This window comes from Lipophrys pholis, assembly GCF_963383615.2.
Source record: "Lipophrys pholis genome assembly, chromosome: 1".
Classification (NCBI taxonomy): domain Eukaryota; kingdom Metazoa; phylum Chordata; class Actinopteri; order Blenniiformes; family Blenniidae; genus Lipophrys; species Lipophrys pholis.
The window spans coordinates 55,489,909-55,505,473 of NC_137635.1; the positions used below are offsets into that span (position 1 = coordinate 55,489,909).

Consider the following 15,565-nt stretch of genomic DNA (forward strand, 5'->3'; position numbering starts at 1 on the left):
GTGTTACTGTAGTGTGTTACTGTGGTGTGTTACTGTAGTGTGTTACTGTGGTGTGTTACTGTGGTGTGTTACTGTAGTGTGTTACTGTAGTGTGTTACTGTAGTGTTACTGTAGTGTGTTACTGTGGTGTGTTATTGTAGTGTGTTACTGTAGTGTTACTGTAGTGTTACTGTGGTGTGTTACTGTAGTGTGTTACTGTGGTGTGTTACTGTGGTGTGTTACTGTAGTGTTACTGTAGTGTTACTGTAGTGTGTTACTGTAGTGTGTTACTGTGGTGTGTTACTGTAGGGTTACTGTAGTGTTACTGTAGTGTGTTACTGTAGTGTGTTACTGTGGTGTGTTACTGTAGTGTGTTACTGTAGTGTGTTACTGTGGTGTGTTACTGTAGTGTTACTGTAGTGTTACTGTAGTGTGTTACTGTGGTGTGTTACTGTAGTGTGTTACTGTAGTGTGTTACTGTGGTGTGTTATTGTAGTGTGTTACTGTAGTGTGTTACTGTAGTGTGTTACTGTGGTGTGTTACTGTAGTGTGTTACTGTAGTGTTACTGTAGTGTGTTACTGTGGTGTGTTACTGTAGTGTTACTGTAGTGTTACTGTAGTGTGTTACTGTAGTGTGTTACTGTGGTGTGTTACTGTAGTGTGTTACTGTAGTGTGTTACTGTGGTGTGTTACTGTAGTGTTACTGTAGTGTGTTACTGTGGTGTGTTATTGTAGTGTGTTACTGTGTTACTGTAGTGTTACTGTGGTGTGTTACTGTAGTGTTACTGTAGTGTGTTACTGTAGTGTGTTACTGTAGTGTTACTGTGGTGTGTTACTGTAGTGTTACTGTAGTGTTACTGTGTTACTGTAGTGTTACTGTGGTGTGTTACTGTAGTGTTACTGTAGTGTGTTACTGTGGTGTGTTACTGTGGTGTGTTACTGTAGTGTTACTGTAGTGTGTTACTGTAGTGTTACTGTGGTGTGTTACTGTAGTGTTACTGTAGTGTGTTACTGTAGTGCGTTACTGTAGTGTTACTGTGGTGTGTTACTGTAGTGTTACTGTGGTGTGTTACTGTAGTGTTACTGTAGTGTGTTACTGTAGTGCGTTACTCTTTACTGTAGTAAATGGTAAATAGACTTCACTTATAAAACACTTTCACACTATGTGAGCTTCACATTCACACACCAACAGAGGCTGCAGCCATGTGAGGCTCTGTCACTCCGATGGCAGCAGGTTCATGCTCAAGGCCACTTCGGTACATTGGCAGGCAGAGCTGGGAATCGAACCTGCAACCTTCCGATTGGGACACACACACACACACACACGCACACACACACGCACACACACACACACACACGCACACGCACACGCACACACACGACAGGAACATGTGTTGATCGCAGGACTGAATGCAGTCTGGTGTAGTGTCGCCCCCTGCTGGTGAGGTGCAGTCACAGTCCAGAAATACTGAACGAACTATTTGATCAAAAGAAAAATTCAATTTTCGATTCGATTTTATTGTAAAAAGTGCCACTTTATTGCTGTGATTGTCCTCAGAGTTAAAATTCACATTAACATATAAATAACAAGAAAATGAGGATCCGTCATTCAACAAATTCAAGCTTTAACTCAGGTTTAAGCAAAACTGCAGAAGCACCTACGGAAACTAAGGAATAGTCGGGAGAAAAAAACTCCAATTTGCAAAATAAAAATAGTTTTCGCTACAAATTCGATTAATCCATTAAATACATTTTTCGCCCAGCCCGAACTCAAACCCGATCCTAATCTGTGATAATCCTCTGCGACAACGTCAGCAGAGTTCACAATTCACTTTTCACTCTAAATGAAAGGGTAGAAGCAAAATAAAAACCAATCCAGTAGGTTTTACTCAGAACAATTTAATATCACAGCACATAACTGCTAAATACACCTTTTTCACCGTAAATCACAACAAAACAATTTTATAAATTAAAGGCAACGTTTAAATAATAATTAATTCAGCACTTCCGTAAACAGACACACGTGGTGCAGTATTGTCGAGCAATGCATTGTGGGACTTCAAGATGGCGTCGTGTCCGCGGTGAGCGGTGAGTGGAGGAGTGTGTGTTATCAACCCTGAGTCTCACACACACTTTCAACTTGTTACAGTGTGTGTGACTCTGTTCGGACTCCCAGCGCGCGCGCGCATGATGGGGCTGTGGTTCATATCCCGATGCGCGCTCACGCCCGCCGCCGCGCTCCGTGTGTCCTCGGGTGCGCGCATAGCCAGCGGCGCCGCGTTCTTGCGGGCGCGGGACTACAGTGGGGTCACGGGCCGCGGGCACGAGCCCGTGTGTTACGAGCTGAGCCACCGGGCACTGCTGAGACTGGAGGGCGCGGACACGAGCGCGTTCCTGCAGGGGATCGTCACCAACGACGTGACGCTGCTGCAAGAGCGGGCGGCTCTCTATGCACACCTGCTCAACGTGCAGGGACGCACGCTCTATGACGTCATCCTGTACAGGTAAGGAGCACCAAGCCTCAACTCACCAATTCTATTCTGCTCGGGTGTGTTTTTCCACGAAAGAACCAGAACCGAGTCACCTGAGGTCACCTGGCGTCAGTAGGGTGAAGCTGGTTTTCTCTTGTGAATCACCATGGAAACCACCTGACCTCTGACCTCAGTGACATCACCAGTCTGTTGGTCTCTGAAGGTCGATTCATCCTCCGGAAGAACAAGAGAAAAGTTCAGCACTCCGCAGTCCTGCAGAACAACTGTTCGGCCCGTCCGGCTGTTCGGCCCGTCGGCGGTTCGGCCCGTCGGCTGTTCGGCCCGTCGGCTGTTCGGCCCGTCGGCTGTTCGGCCCGTCGGCTGTAGTCTCGGCGTCACTGCTGAAGCTTCAGCTCTGCAGCGTTCTGCTCGTTCATCTCGCCAGATGCCGTCATATTGTAATCCTGTCCAGCCTGTAGCCTCGTCACTGTTTGAGCCCCGCAGCTCGTTAACATGTCGGAGGGCGGAGTTACATGATGCACCTGAACGCATCACTCAGCTCCTGCAGGTAAAAGCAGCCAACATGGCGGCTCGGACTCAAACCTTCTCTTTTATTACTGAAACAGTTCAGAGAAACGTTCCTGAAAACATTTGAAGTGAGAAATAAACGGCAGCGGAAAAGTTAAATGTCGCTTCACAGAAGTGTCCCTGCTGTGAGGGGGCGTGGCCTGCAGGTTTTTCTGTAGCTGGCTGACGTCCGCAGAACTTTCTTCTGGTTCTTCTTGGTGCGAAGTGAGTGAATCCTGACGGTACCTCCAGGAGAGACCGTCCACATTCCTAGGTCAGGTGACTTCAGGTGACTTCAGGTCGGCTCCAGACTGAGCCGAGTGTCCGGGTTACCCGGGGTGTTTCCAGGCTGGGGGCGTCGGTCTGTGCGGGACTGGACGGCGTGCTGATGGAGTGCGACGCCACCATGAGGGACTCGGTCCTGAAGCACCTGAAGACGTACCGGATCCGCCGGGAGGTGTCGGTCCGCTGCTGCCCGGAGCTCAGTGTCTGGGCCGTGCTGCCGGCGCCGGGCCAGCCAGGCCCGCCGGGCCAGGAGCCCCGGCTGAGCCACCCGGACCAGGTCCTGGTCTGGGAGGCGGACCCTCGCACGGCGCTGATGGGCTGGAGGCTAGTCCTGCAGGCAGACCAGGACCCCCAGGACCTGCTTGGGTCCAGGAGAGGAGACCCCGAGGACTACCACCGACACCGGTACCGGATCGGTGAGAAGAGCTCCCACACTCTGTGTGTGTGTGTGTGTGTGTGTGTGTGTGTGTGTGTGTGTGTGTGTGTGTGTGTGTGTGTGTGTGTGTCGGGGGGGGTGAGAGTGAGTGACCCTGTGTCTCTGTGTCAGGACTCCCTGAGGGGGTGAGGGACGTCCCCCCCGGCGTGGCGTTGCCTCTGGAGTCTAACCTGGTGGCGCTGGGCGGGATCAGCTTCAGTAAAGGCTGCTATATCGGTCAGGAGTTGACGGCGCGGACTCACCACACCGGCGTCGTGCGCAAACGCCTCATGCCAGTACGTCTGTCCGCGGCGCCGCCAGAGCCGCTGGACGGCGCCGCCCTGGAGACGGAGGCGGGCAAACCGGCCGGGAAGCACCGGGCAGGTGTCGGCAATCTGGGCCTCAGCCTGGTCCGCGTGGCGCACGCCACCGAAACTCTGACGCTCAGGACGACCGGCGGCTCTGCGCTGCAGCTGCAGGCCACCGTGCCGCCGTGGTGGCCCAAAGACCAGGACCTGTGACCTCACCGTGTGTGTGTGTGTGTGTGTGTGTGTGTGTGTGTGTGTGTGTGTGTGTGTGTGTGTGTGTGTGTGTGTGTGTGTGTGTGTGTGTGTGTGTGTGTGTGTGTGTGTGTGTGTGTGTGCGCACACTGAATAAAGCAGAGAAAAGCCTCCTGGTCTCCTCTTTATTCCCTCAGTCCTGGAACAGCAGGTGCTGCCCCCTGGTGGACTGGATGCAGTCCTGGATCTGCTGCAGCAGGGCGTCGGGCTGCAGCGCCGAGTGGTCCAGCCTCTTGAAGTCCTCGTTGCAGAGCAGACGCTCAATGATGTCAGCGACTCTCTGCAGGTCGAAGGCGGCGTGGTACGGCCCGAGCGCCGCCAGCGCCTCCGAGTGCGGCCGCGAGTATTCAGCCGGCTCTCCGGAGCAGCAGGCGCTGAGGAACGCCATGCGGCTGTCGGCGATGATCTTCAGGAAGGAGGCGAATTCTGCGTAATCGATCCCGGAGCAGGCCTTCATGATGACCTGAGAGCACACACACACACACACACGCCAGTACAATGACGGTGGCTGTTCCTTCACCCCCAGCTGATCTGGGCTGTTCCTACCTGGCAGTGCTGGTGCCAGGACTCCATGGTGTCCCTCCACTCGTCGATCTCCTTCTGGACGCTCAGCAGTTCGCTCTGCAGGAACTTCCACATGAGGTCCAGGTTGCAGCCGTTCAGCCAGTTGTGGTTGATGGAGATCGTGTCTTCCTGTCGGGAAACAAACTCCGTGTACTCAGATTACTTTTTATCTGTCAAGCACCTTAGCTTCCTCTCGGTTTCTGGTTTGAACTGAGTGAGGGGGTCAGAGGTCAAAGGTCAGGGTTTGTTTGTGGTATAAACATTTCCTGATGGAACAGTCGCTCACCAGGTTGTAGACCTGGTGGTGCCAGCCGCTGGGCACGAAGATGATTTCTCCTGCTTCCTGGATGATCTCCAGCGGCTGACACGCCTCCTCGGCGTGCGGGAACAAGCCGCGGTCCTTCAGCTCGCCACTCGTCACGTCGTACGGCAGGTTCCCGTGAGCGTCCCGCAGGAAGTCCTCCTGCCCCGGAGGGAACAGCAGCCACTTCTTCCTCCCGCAGATGTTTGCAGACCAGCTGTAGGACCTGAAGACGTCGGCATGGAATGGCGTCCTGGGGGCGGGACAGAGCCACGTATGATAGGAGACCAGAGGAACGGCCAGGGAGGGTGGGGGAGGGGGAGGGGTAGCGGGGCGGCGACAAGGGCGGAGCAGCGAATATGGCGGCGGCGAGCGGTCCGACGGCGAGCAGGGCGGCTCGTACCAGGAGCCTTTGGGTCCCATGTAGACAAAACGATAGTCGTCCACTTCCAGAGTGTCCCAGTACTCATTGAGCCAATCAGACGAGAAGAAGAGCGGTGTGGAGTACACCCCGTGTTCTGGAAAGTCTCTGGAACATTAATAACACAGAGGGAACAGTAATAACAGAGGGAACAGTAATAACACAGAGGGATCCGTAATAACACAGAGGGAACCGTAATAACACAGAGGGAACATTAATAACAGAGGGAATGGTAATAACAGAGGGAACAGTAATAACACAGAGGGAACAGTAATAACACAGAGGGAACAGTAATAACACAGAGGGATCCGTAATAACACAGAGGGAACCGTAATAACACAGAGGGAACATTAATAACAGAGGGAATGGTAATAACAGAGGGAACAGTAATAACACAGAGGGAACAGTAATAACACAGAGGGAACAGTAATAACAGAGGGAACAGTAATAACACGGGAACAGTAATAACACAGAGGGAACAGTAATAACACAGAGGGAACAGTAATAACAGAGGGAACAGTAATAACACAGAGGGAACAGTAATAACACAGAGGGAACCGTAATAACACAGAGGGAACAGTAATAACAGAGGGAACAGTAATAACACAGAGGGAACAGTAATAACACAGAGGGAACCGTAATAACACAGAGGGAACAGTAATAACACAGAGGGAACCGTAATAACACAGAGGGAACCGTAATAACACAGAGGGAACATTAACAGAGGGAACGGTAATAACAGAGGGAACAGTAATAACACAGAGGGAACCGTAATAACACAGAGGGAACATTAATAACACAGAGGGAACATTAATAACAGAGGGAACAGTAATAACAGAGGGAACAGTAATAACACAGAGGGAACAGTAATAACACAGAGGGAACATTAATAACAGAGGGAACAGTAATAACAGAGGGAACAGTAATAACACAGATTGAACAGTAATAACACAGAGGGAACATTAATAACAGAGGGAACAGTAATAACAGAGGGAACAGTAATAACACAGATTGAACAGTAATAACACAGAGGGAACAGTAATAACAGAGGGAATAGTAATAACACAGAGGGAACAGTAATAACAGAGGGAACAGTCATAACAGAGGGAACAGTCATAACAGAGGGAACAGTCATAACAGAGGGAACAGTAATAACACAGAGGGAACAGTAATAACACAGAGGGAACAGTAATAACAGAGGGAACAGTAATAGTAGTAGCAGCTACCTGGCCATGTGCCAGTCCTTCAGGTAGAGACACCCCCGGGGGGACGAGTGTCCGTTCTGGATGAAGTCCTTCCAGTACTGGACGAACTCCTTGAAGGTCATCAGCTGCTTGGGGTTGGAGTTGTTCTCCTTGGAGTTGCAGTTCGCTACAGGAACCGACGTCTCGTCTGTCGACAAGCAGAGAACTGATCATCTGGAGGAGGAAGGAGGAGACGTTTACTCTGAAACAAGAATGGGGCTTCTCTCCATTACTCTCTATTACTCTCTATTACTCTCTATTACTCTCTATTACCCTCTCTCCATTACTCTCTATTACTCTCTCTCTCCATTACTCTCTATTACTCTATTACTCTCTCTCTCCATTACTCTCTATTACTCTCGCTTACTCCCTCTATTACCCTCTCTCCATTACTCTCTATTACTCTCTCTCTCCATTACTCTCTATTACTCTATTACTCTCTCTCTCCATTACTCTCTATTACTCTATTACTCTCGCTTACTCCCTCTATTACCCTCTCTCCATTACTCTCTATTACTCTCTCTCTCTCCATTACTCTCTATTACTCCCTCTCTCCATTACTCTCTAATACTCTCTCTTTTCCTCCCTCTCCATTACTCTCTATTACTCTCTCTCTCCATTACTCTCTCTATTACTGCCTCCATTACTCTCTCTATTACTCTCTCTCTCTACTACTCTATTATAGTCTAAATTACTCTATTACTCTCTCCATTACTCTATTACTCTCTTTCTCTCGCTCTCTCTATTACTGCCTCCATTACTCTATTACTTTCTCTATTACTCTCTCTCTCTCTCTCTCTATTACTGCCTCCAATACTCTCTGCATTACTCTATTACTCTCTCCATTACTCTCTCTCTCTCTCTACTGCTCTCTCTATTATGGTCTACATTACTCCATTACTCTCTATTACTCTCTCTATATATATAACTTACTCTATTACTCTCTCTATTACTGCCTCCATTACTCTCTCCATTACTCTCTCTCTCTATTATGGTCTACATTACTCCATTACTCTCTATTACTCTCTCTCTATTACTGCCTCCATTACTCTCTGCATTACTCTATTACTCCCCGCCCCTCAGACCGAAGTCCTGGAGCAGGTTCTGGAAGTCCGGCCGGCCCTCCTCGGTGACCCAGCGCCGGGTGCAGGTCCAGTCCCGGGTGAAGGTTCTGGAGAACATGCAGGGCCGGTTGGGCAGCAGGTACTTCCTGAAGAACCGGGAGTAGCTCAGGTCCCGGTCTATGTAGTCCACGAAGTGGGAGGAGCAGGACTGCTGGTAGGACCGGGGGGGGGTCTTCGCCAGACTGCTGCAGGTCCGGTACGCTTCCAGGTCCATCACGAGACAGAGGGTCCTGGTGGTCTGACAGGGGGGTCCTGGTGGTCTACATGGCTGTTTTGTCTCCTAGGCGGAGACGAGCGTTAATGTTTCCTTCACGTGTCCATCTATCCGTCCTTTCCAGGTGAAATCCCGATCTTTGTTCTTCTTGGTCCCTCTCGGTCCCTCTCGGTCCCTCCCGGTCTCTGAATCCGGTTCAATCGAACCGGATGGTCTCCCCCGGAACTATCACGCTTAAGCTCTATGTTTCCGGTCGGACAGTAAATAGAGAGGCGCCGCCGCGTCCGTCGTAAACACCGAGGACAGGTAATGTAGAAAAAGGGATTTTTCTTGGTTGTAAAAATGTTTTTAATCTACTTCCGGTGAATGAAAACAGTTTTATTGGTGTTTAGTCATCCAGCGTCTAAATTCAGCGTCACATCGACTCGGTTGTTTCTCTGCGTCTCGTCATTTCACCGTTTGACGGCCCAGTTTCCGGTCGGACGGTAAAAACTGTAGCGCTGCTCTGCAGGAAAAGCTTTTAATCGATCGTCAATAATCAATAATAAGAGAAGAAGACCGAGTAGAGAAGAGCCGCTTTTCCTCACACATCAGCCTGTTCTGCTTCTCCTCTTCCCCCCACTCCTCCTCTTTCTCCTCCCTGCTCCTCCTCCTCTTTCTCCTCCTGCCCCTACTCCTCTTCCCCTCGCTCCTCCTCTTTCTCCTCCTGCTGCTCCTCCTCTTTCTCCTCCTGCTCCTCCTCCATGATCCCCCCGCTCCTCCTCTTTCTCCTCCCTGCTCCTCCTCCGTGATCCTCCTGCTCCTCCTTTCTCCTCCTCCTCCCTGCTCCTCCTCTTTCTCCTCCTGCTGCTCCTCCTCCATGATCCTCCTGCTCCTCCTCTTTCTCCTCCTGCTCCTCCTCCATGATCCCCCCGCTCCTCCTCTTTCTCCTCCCTGCTCCTCCTCCGTGATCCTCCTGCTCCTCCTTTCTCCTCCTCCTCCCTGCTCCTCCTCTTTCTCCTCCTGCCCCTACTCCTCTTCCCCCCGCTCCTCCTCTTCCTCCTCTTTCTCCTCCCTGCTCCTCCTCCGTGATCCTCCTGCTCCTCCTCTTTCTCCTCCCTGCTCCTCCTCCGTGATCCTCCTGCTCCTCCTCTTTCTCCTCGCTGCTCCTCCTCCTCCAGGTGAGCCTCCACGATGAGCCGCCCCGCCTCCATCCACAGCTGGCCTGCCTCCTACTACGTGAGCAGCGAGCGGCGGTGGGATGGCGGCGTGCTGTCGCTCACCAGAACCGCGCTGCGCTTCGTGTCTAGCCAGCCGCGGGCGCAGGAGGAGCAGGAGGAGGTGCTGGCCAACCTCCCCCTGTCCCGCATCGTGGAGATCAAGATGGAGGCGTCCAGCCTGATCTTCAGCGCGCTGACGGTGCTGGAGGAGGGACACCTGAAGCACTGGTTCGGCTCACTGAAGCCCAGCAGGGCGGCGGTCTTCAACGTGCTGGAGCACTTCTGGAGGGAGCGGCTGCTGGCGCCCGGCGGCGGCGGCCAGACGGTGTCTCGGGGTCGGGAGCTGCTCGGCCTGGTGGCCGGAGCTCAGAGACAGCTGGAGGACACAGGCCAGGTCCTGGGCCAGCAGGGGGAGCAGTTCGACAGCATGGTACAGGACCTGGACAAGATGGAGTCCAACCTCGGGGTCGCAGGCAGGTGAGAGCAAACCTCGACACCTGTACCTCCTGTTCACCTCCTCCTCCTGTTCCTCCTCCTCCTCCTCCTCCTGTTCTCCTCCTCCTCCTCCTCCTCCTCCTCCTCCTGTTCTCCTCCTCCTGTTCACCTGCTCCTCCTCCTCCTGTTCTCCTCCTCCTCCTGGTCTGGTCGGTCCAGAAACCTTCAGTATTCTAAGTTTCTAGCTCCTCCTTGATTTTCCTCATTTGAATATTGGATCATAGGAGCTACATTCAGAATCTGCTGTGTCTGTGTGAGCTGGACTGGCTCCGCCCACACATGCCCATCTTGGGAAGAGGAGGAGGTACTTCCTCTCGTGGTGCCATGTGCCAGAGCAGAGCTGCCAAATTGTGGGAGGAGTCAAAGGGAGGGCCTACCTTGATTGGGATTGGCTAAACCCCCGATAGATTACATGGGTAAGAGAAAACTAGAGTTAATCCTGAAGTTACCTGGATAAGAGGAAATCCAGCGTCGTAGCAGCGACCCCAGGTGAGACGATGAGGCGTCTCCACTGAGCAGACTCACCTGATCCTGAGTTTTAAACAGTCCTGAAGAGAAAACAATGACGGTGGAGGTCAAACATTAAGGTGGAGGTCAAACGTTAAGGTCAAAGGTCAAACATTAAGGTGGAGGTCAAACATTAAGGTGGAGGTCAAACGTTAAGGTGGAGGTCAAACATTAAGGTCAAAGGTCAAACATTAAGGTGGAGGTCAAACATTAAGGTGGAGGTCAGCTGGTGTCGGTGACATTAAGGTGCAGTGACTCGGTCAGCCGGTTCGAGAGTTTTGAGCTCCGTGTTGGTGTCCTGGCGTCCTGCAGGCTGCTGTCCGAGCTGGAGTCTCCGCCCTGGTGGCCGTTTGGGAAGCTGCCCTGGAGGATGCAGTCCGAGGTGAAGAGCGAGGACGCCGACAGGGCGGCGGCGGCGGCGGGCGCTCGGCCGTCCGGCAGGAACAAGGTGCTGGCCAGCATCCCAGCCGTGGTTTCCCGGGGAGCGCGCGGCGACCCGCGGCCCGGCGACCCGCGGCCCGGCGAGCTGCTGCTGCTGCTCTCCTCGCTGGAGGTACGAGACGCCAACCGCCAGCTGCTGCTTCGCTTCCAGCGCGGCGACGTGGACGAGATCCGAGTCCACAGTCCCTACGAGATCACGGTCCGCCAGCGCTTCATCGGCCAGCCCGACGTCTGCTGCAGGCTGCTGTCCGCCAAGATGCCCGCCGCCCTGCCGCTGCTGGAGATGCAGTACAGGAAGAAGGTGGAGTTCAGCTCCGAGTTCGCCGCTTTCAGAGCCACGCCGCCGTCCTCGCCATCGGAGCCGCAGGGCGTCGCCGGCAGCCACGGTAAGACGGCCGGTAACACCGCCAGCTTCCTGTGAGCCAAACCTGGTGCAGACACCATAACGGAGAACTTGTGGTCGATAGTATCAGTATTTGTATTTTCAGATAGAATTAGTACTTTCAGTGATTTCCGCCTCTGGCGTCCAGGAAAAGGTCTTCAAAACACTTCTGAGTTTAACTTCCTCTCATGCGCAGCAGCCATCTTAGGATTTAAATATACAGACCGTCATTTCTGGACTATAAGCCGCTACTTTTTTCACGCCTTGAACCGTGCAGTTTAAACAATGACGCGGTGAAGTTATGGATTTTTACGGGTTAACAAGCTCAATGCTGCCGATACGTTTAGCCTTGTGACGTCTGACTGACGGGACTGAACAGGAACAGTGGACTGGTTGAAGGGGCGGGAATCAAACACACTTCAGACTAAACTCTTCACATCAGTTGTTCTGTGTTAAAATCCACCTGGGTGATGCGTTCAGGTGCATCACGTAACTCCGAGCTGCTGGATGACAGATCGTCCTCCTCAGAATCACAATCAACAAATTACTCATAAAATACTTCATCAACAGAAACAAAACCCTCAGTGTTTGTTTAGTTTACCTTCTACCTCTCTCTCTCTCTCCCTCTCTCTATACCTCCCTCTCTCTCTATACCTCTCTCTATACCTCCCTCCCTTTCTCTCTCTCTATACCTCCCTCCCTCTCTCTCTCTCTCTCTATACCTCCCTCCCTCCCTCTCTCTCTATGCCTCCCTCCCTCCCTCTCTCTATACCTCCCTCCCTCCCTCTCTCTATACCTCCCTCTCTCTCTCTCTACCTCCCTCCCTCCCTCTCTCTCTATGCCTCCCTCCCTCCCTCTCTCTATACCTCCCTCCCTCCCTCTCTCTATACCTCTCTCTCTCTCTCTCTCTCTCCCTCCCTCTCTCTCTATACCTCCCTCCCTCTCTCTCTATACCTCTCTCTCTCTCCCTCTCTCTATACCTCCCTCTCTCTCTCTCCCTCTCTCTATACCTCCCTCCCTTTCTCTCTCTCTATACCTCCCTCCCTCTCTCTCTCTCTCTCTATACCTCCCTCCCTCCCTCTCTCTCTATGCCTCCCTCCCTCCCTCTCTCTATACCTCCCTCCCTCCCTCTCTCTCTATACCTCCCTCCCTCCCTCTCTCTATACCTCCCTCCCTCCCTCTCTCTATACCTCCCTCTCTCTCTCTCTACCTCCCTCCCTCCCTCCCTCTCTGTATACCTCCCTCTCTCTCTCTCTCTACCTCTCTCCCTCTCTCTCTCTCTCTATACCCCCCTCCCTCTCTCTCTCTATACCTCCCTCCCTCCCTCTCTCTCTCTTCCTCGTCCACTACTCCACCAGGGAATCTGTTTAGAACAATTTTTTTTAAAACAGGAACACCACCAGTCATTGTGTCTGTGCTGTCTAATGTGGCCACCAGGTGGCAGTAAGCCTCACGCTCTCCTCACTCTCCTCAGCGGAGGCGCTGCTTCCTCTGGACTGCCAAGAACCGCTGCAGGTACCAGCTGGAGACCTGGACCAGCTCCAGGTCCTGCAGCCCGCCGTGAGCCAGGCCGAGGCCCAGGAGCTCCGGCAGGTGAGTCACATGACCAGAGAGCTGGGTCACATGACCGGACCAGAGCGCTGGGTCACATGACGTGTGTGTGTGTGTGTGTGTGTGTGTGTGTGTGTGTGTGTGTGTGTGTTGCAGATGCTGCTGCAGCTGAAGAGTCTGGCGCTGGAGGCGGAGTCAGAGTTGGAGCGACAGGAGGAGGTGTTGGACGTTCTGACTGAGTCGGTCGATCGACGATCGTTAAACATCGAGAAACAAACGAATCGCATGCGGCGGCTGCTGTAGCGCCGTGACTCCGCCCCCTAGTGGCCTCGCTGTGGCCTCCATCGTCACACGGCGTCAGTGACTCGTGGCGGAGGGAAGTCTCCTCACCGCTCGGCGCCGACAGATTCTGTTTGCTCTCCGCTGGTTGGACAGAATCTCTGGATCTGAACTCAGAAAAATCTTCCGTCACACATCAGCTGACTTTCACTCAGTAGAGCCAATCACAACATTGTTCCCTTGCTACTTTTATTTTGACAGTCACCATAATAACAATCCAACTTGGTGGTTTTTTGTTTTTTTTAAAGCACTGTATTAATCCCAGAGGGGAAATTCCATCCTGAATGAGCCATCGAGCAACCACAGAGCAGCGCTCAGGGGGGGCTGGGGGGCCCAGGGGGGGCTGGGGGGGGCTGGGGGGCCTCTAAGGGAGCCCCACTGCATGTTTTTGGGAATGTGGGAGGAAACCGGAGAACCTGGGGGAAACCCACGCACACAGGGAGAACATGCAAACTCCACACAGAAAGGCCCCGGGCGGGATTTGAACCCACAACTCCCACTGTTAATGTTTAGAGCTCATTGTTCCCTGCTGTGTGTGTGTGTGTGTGTGTGTGTGTGTGTGTGTGTGTGTGTGTGTGTGTGTGTGTGTGTGTGTGTGTGTGTGTGTGTGTGTGTGTGTGTGTGTGTGTGTGTGTGTGTGTGTGTGTGTGTGTGTGCGTGCGTGCGTGCGTGTATGCGTGTGTGTGTGCTTTCATTACTAAAACTAACAACAGCACCTACTAGTGGACCAACATGGAAACTACATTGATTTTAGAGGTTCTGTTGTTTCCATGGAAACTGACACCGTCCTCAAAATGCTGCCATGTAAACGTGAAACTTTTCTGAAACAAAAACACAAACACAATGTTTTCACTTGAACCGTTGTCGTGGAAACGACTCCCCGGACTCGACCGTGTCGTGAAAACCCGATAGAACCACGTCAACACGTCAGTGAAGGTTAAACACGAGGCTCTGATGGATTTAACGGGTCGGACGCTCTGCTGTCGCTGTGAGAAGTTTTTCCCTGTCGGTGGCCCCGCCCCTGTCGTTGGCCCCGCCCCTGTCGGTGGCCCCGCCCCTGTCGGTGGCCCCGCCCCTGTCGGTGGCTCCGCCCCTTCATTCTTTGTTGCAGTGTGTGTTAGTATTTCTGCATGAGTTGAAAGGATTTTAGTGTTTGGACGTGGGACTGCATGTTATCGTCTTCACTCTGTTTTCGTTTCAACGGAAATTAAAATCTGTGCAACTTCTCTGGAAACGACTCCAAACTGTGACGATATCGTTGGAATAACTTTTACCTGTTTAACTCTTTAAGTTCACTTTGTGTTGTGGTATCGACAGACTGACTGACAGACAGGGTACAGACAGACAGACAGGGTACAGACAGACAGACAGGGTACAGACAGACAGACAGACGGGGTACAGACACAGACAGACAGACAGACAGACAGACGGGGTACAGACAGACAGACAGACGGGGTACAGACAGACAGACGGGGTACAGACACAGACAGACAGACAGACAGACAGACAGACGGGGTACAAACAGACAGACAGACAGACAGACAGACAGACGGGGTACAGACAGACAGACAGACTGACAGACAGACGGGGTACAGACAGACAGACAGACAGGGTACAGACAGACAGACAGACGGGGTACAGACAGACAGACGGGGTACAGACACAGACAGACAGACAGACAGACAGACGGGGTACAGACAGACAGACAGACAGACAGACAGACGGGGTACAGACAGACAGACAGACGGGGTACAGACAGACAGACAGACAGACAGACGGGGTACAGACAGACAGACAGACTGACTGACAGACAGACAGACGGGGTACAAACAGACAGACAGACAGACAGACAGACGGGGTACAGACAGACAGACAGACTGACTGACAGACAGACAGACGGGGTACAGACAGACAGACGGGGTACAGAACAACGCCACACCACCACATGCCTCAGTTGAATTCCAGGGCCTGAAACAGGAAGTGAGCGTGCGGCGTGGTCAGTTCCAGCAGGAAGTGGCGGCGGTTACGTCTGACCACAGACACATGAGACGCGGCGCGGCTCCTGCTGGCCTTGACTCCTGTTTACTGCTCCGAGGGCAGCTGCCGCCCTGAGGGCGTCCTGACAGGCACGTCTCAGGAGGAAGACTCCTCTCCTGAGAGGACAGGGAGCCTGAGGAAGACCTCCGTCACCGTGGAGATCTTCCTCCTCTCAGCCTCTCTGCTGCCATGCACATCGCTGGCAGCCAAACAGAAGAGAGAATATCTGGGGGACGGAGGAGGTCCTGGGCTCTACCCTCCTGCCAAGAACCAAGAACCAAGAACCAAGAACGTTCCAGACGTTTCCCACGGTGGCCTGACGGCACCGGACCGACCGGTGAGTTCCTGCTGACGGACTGTGACCACACTGAAACTGCTTGTGTACATTGAGAGAAGAAATACTAGGAAATACTTTGAACTGACAGGATTCAGTAGGGGGCAGCAGTGAGCCACCGATCATCACATTTAC

At 52.7% G+C, this 15,565-nt stretch overlaps 3 protein-coding genes across 3 annotated transcripts; 2 read left to right on the plus strand and 1 right to left on the minus strand.

The window, feature by feature from the left end:
• Window positions 1-1,959: 1,959 nt before the first annotated feature.
• On the plus strand, window positions 1,960-4,389 carry iba57 (iron-sulfur cluster assembly factor IBA57). The gene is made up of 3 exons (XM_080462175.1): window positions 1,960-2,483; window positions 3,366-3,718; window positions 3,850-4,389. The coding sequence occupies exons 1-3, from the start codon at window positions 2,167-2,169 to the stop codon at window positions 4,236-4,238; spliced, it is 1,059 nt and encodes a 352-aa protein (XP_080318301.1). The 5' UTR covers window positions 1,960-2,166; the 3' UTR covers window positions 4,239-4,389.
• jmjd4 (jumonji domain containing 4) lies at window positions 4,386-8,819 on the minus strand. Its single transcript, XM_080462152.1, has 6 exons — window positions 7,893-8,819; window positions 6,790-6,955; window positions 5,546-5,671; window positions 5,128-5,395; window positions 4,824-4,970; window positions 4,386-4,740 (listed from the first exon to the last, which is right to left on the minus strand). Exons 1-6 carry the CDS (start codon window positions 8,143-8,145, stop codon window positions 4,411-4,413), a joined length of 1,290 nt encoding a protein of 429 aa, XP_080318278.1. The 5' UTR covers window positions 8,146-8,819; the 3' UTR covers window positions 4,386-4,410.
• On the plus strand, window positions 8,417-13,365 carry snap47 (synaptosome associated protein 47). The gene is made up of 5 exons (XM_080462163.1): window positions 8,417-8,451; window positions 9,306-9,821; window positions 10,659-11,173; window positions 12,644-12,762; window positions 12,877-13,365. Exons 2-5 carry the CDS (start codon window positions 9,319-9,321, stop codon window positions 13,021-13,023), a joined length of 1,284 nt encoding a protein of 427 aa, XP_080318289.1. The 5' UTR covers window positions 8,417-8,451; window positions 9,306-9,318; the 3' UTR covers window positions 13,024-13,365.
• The last annotated feature ends 2,200 nt before the right edge of the window (window positions 13,366-15,565 follow it).

What these genes read in the sequence shown, in the direction of transcription:
- iba57 (XM_080462175.1), top strand. Translation starts at nt 2,167, where the DNA reads ATGATGGGGCTGTGGTTCATATCCCGATGCGCGCTCACGCCCGCCGCC. An exon ending in TATGACGTCATCCTGTACAG is followed by an intron (nt 2,484 to 3,365) that starts GTAAGGAGCACC and finishes GGGTGTTTCCAG; the next exon opens with GCTGGGGGCGTCGGTCTGTG. An exon ending in CCGACACCGGTACCGGATCG is followed by an intron (nt 3,719 to 3,849) that starts GTGAGAAGAGCT and finishes TCTCTGTGTCAG; the next exon opens with GACTCCCTGAGGGGGTGAGG.
- jmjd4 (XM_080462152.1), bottom strand. Translation starts at nt 8,145, where the DNA reads ATGGACCTGGAAGCGTACCGGACCTGCAGCAGTCTGGCGAAGACCCCC. An exon ending in ACCACCAGGTCTACAACCTG is followed by an intron (nt 4,971 to 5,127) that starts GTGAGCGACTGT and finishes GTTTCCCGACAG; the next exon opens with GAAGACACGATCTCCATCAA. An exon ending in CCTGGCACCAGCACTGCCAG is followed by an intron (nt 4,741 to 4,823) that starts GTAGGAACAGCC and finishes GTGTGCTCTCAG; the next exon opens with GTCATCATGAAGGCCTGCTC.
- snap47 (XM_080462163.1), top strand. Translation starts at nt 9,319, where the DNA reads ATGAGCCGCCCCGCCTCCATCCACAGCTGGCCTGCCTCCTACTACGTG. An exon ending in AACCTCGGGGTCGCAGGCAG is followed by an intron (nt 9,822 to 10,658) that starts GTGAGAGCAAAC and finishes GGCGTCCTGCAG; the next exon opens with GCTGCTGTCCGAGCTGGAGT. An exon ending in GGGCGTCGCCGGCAGCCACG is followed by an intron (nt 11,174 to 12,643) that starts GTAAGACGGCCG and finishes CACTCTCCTCAG; the next exon opens with CGGAGGCGCTGCTTCCTCTG.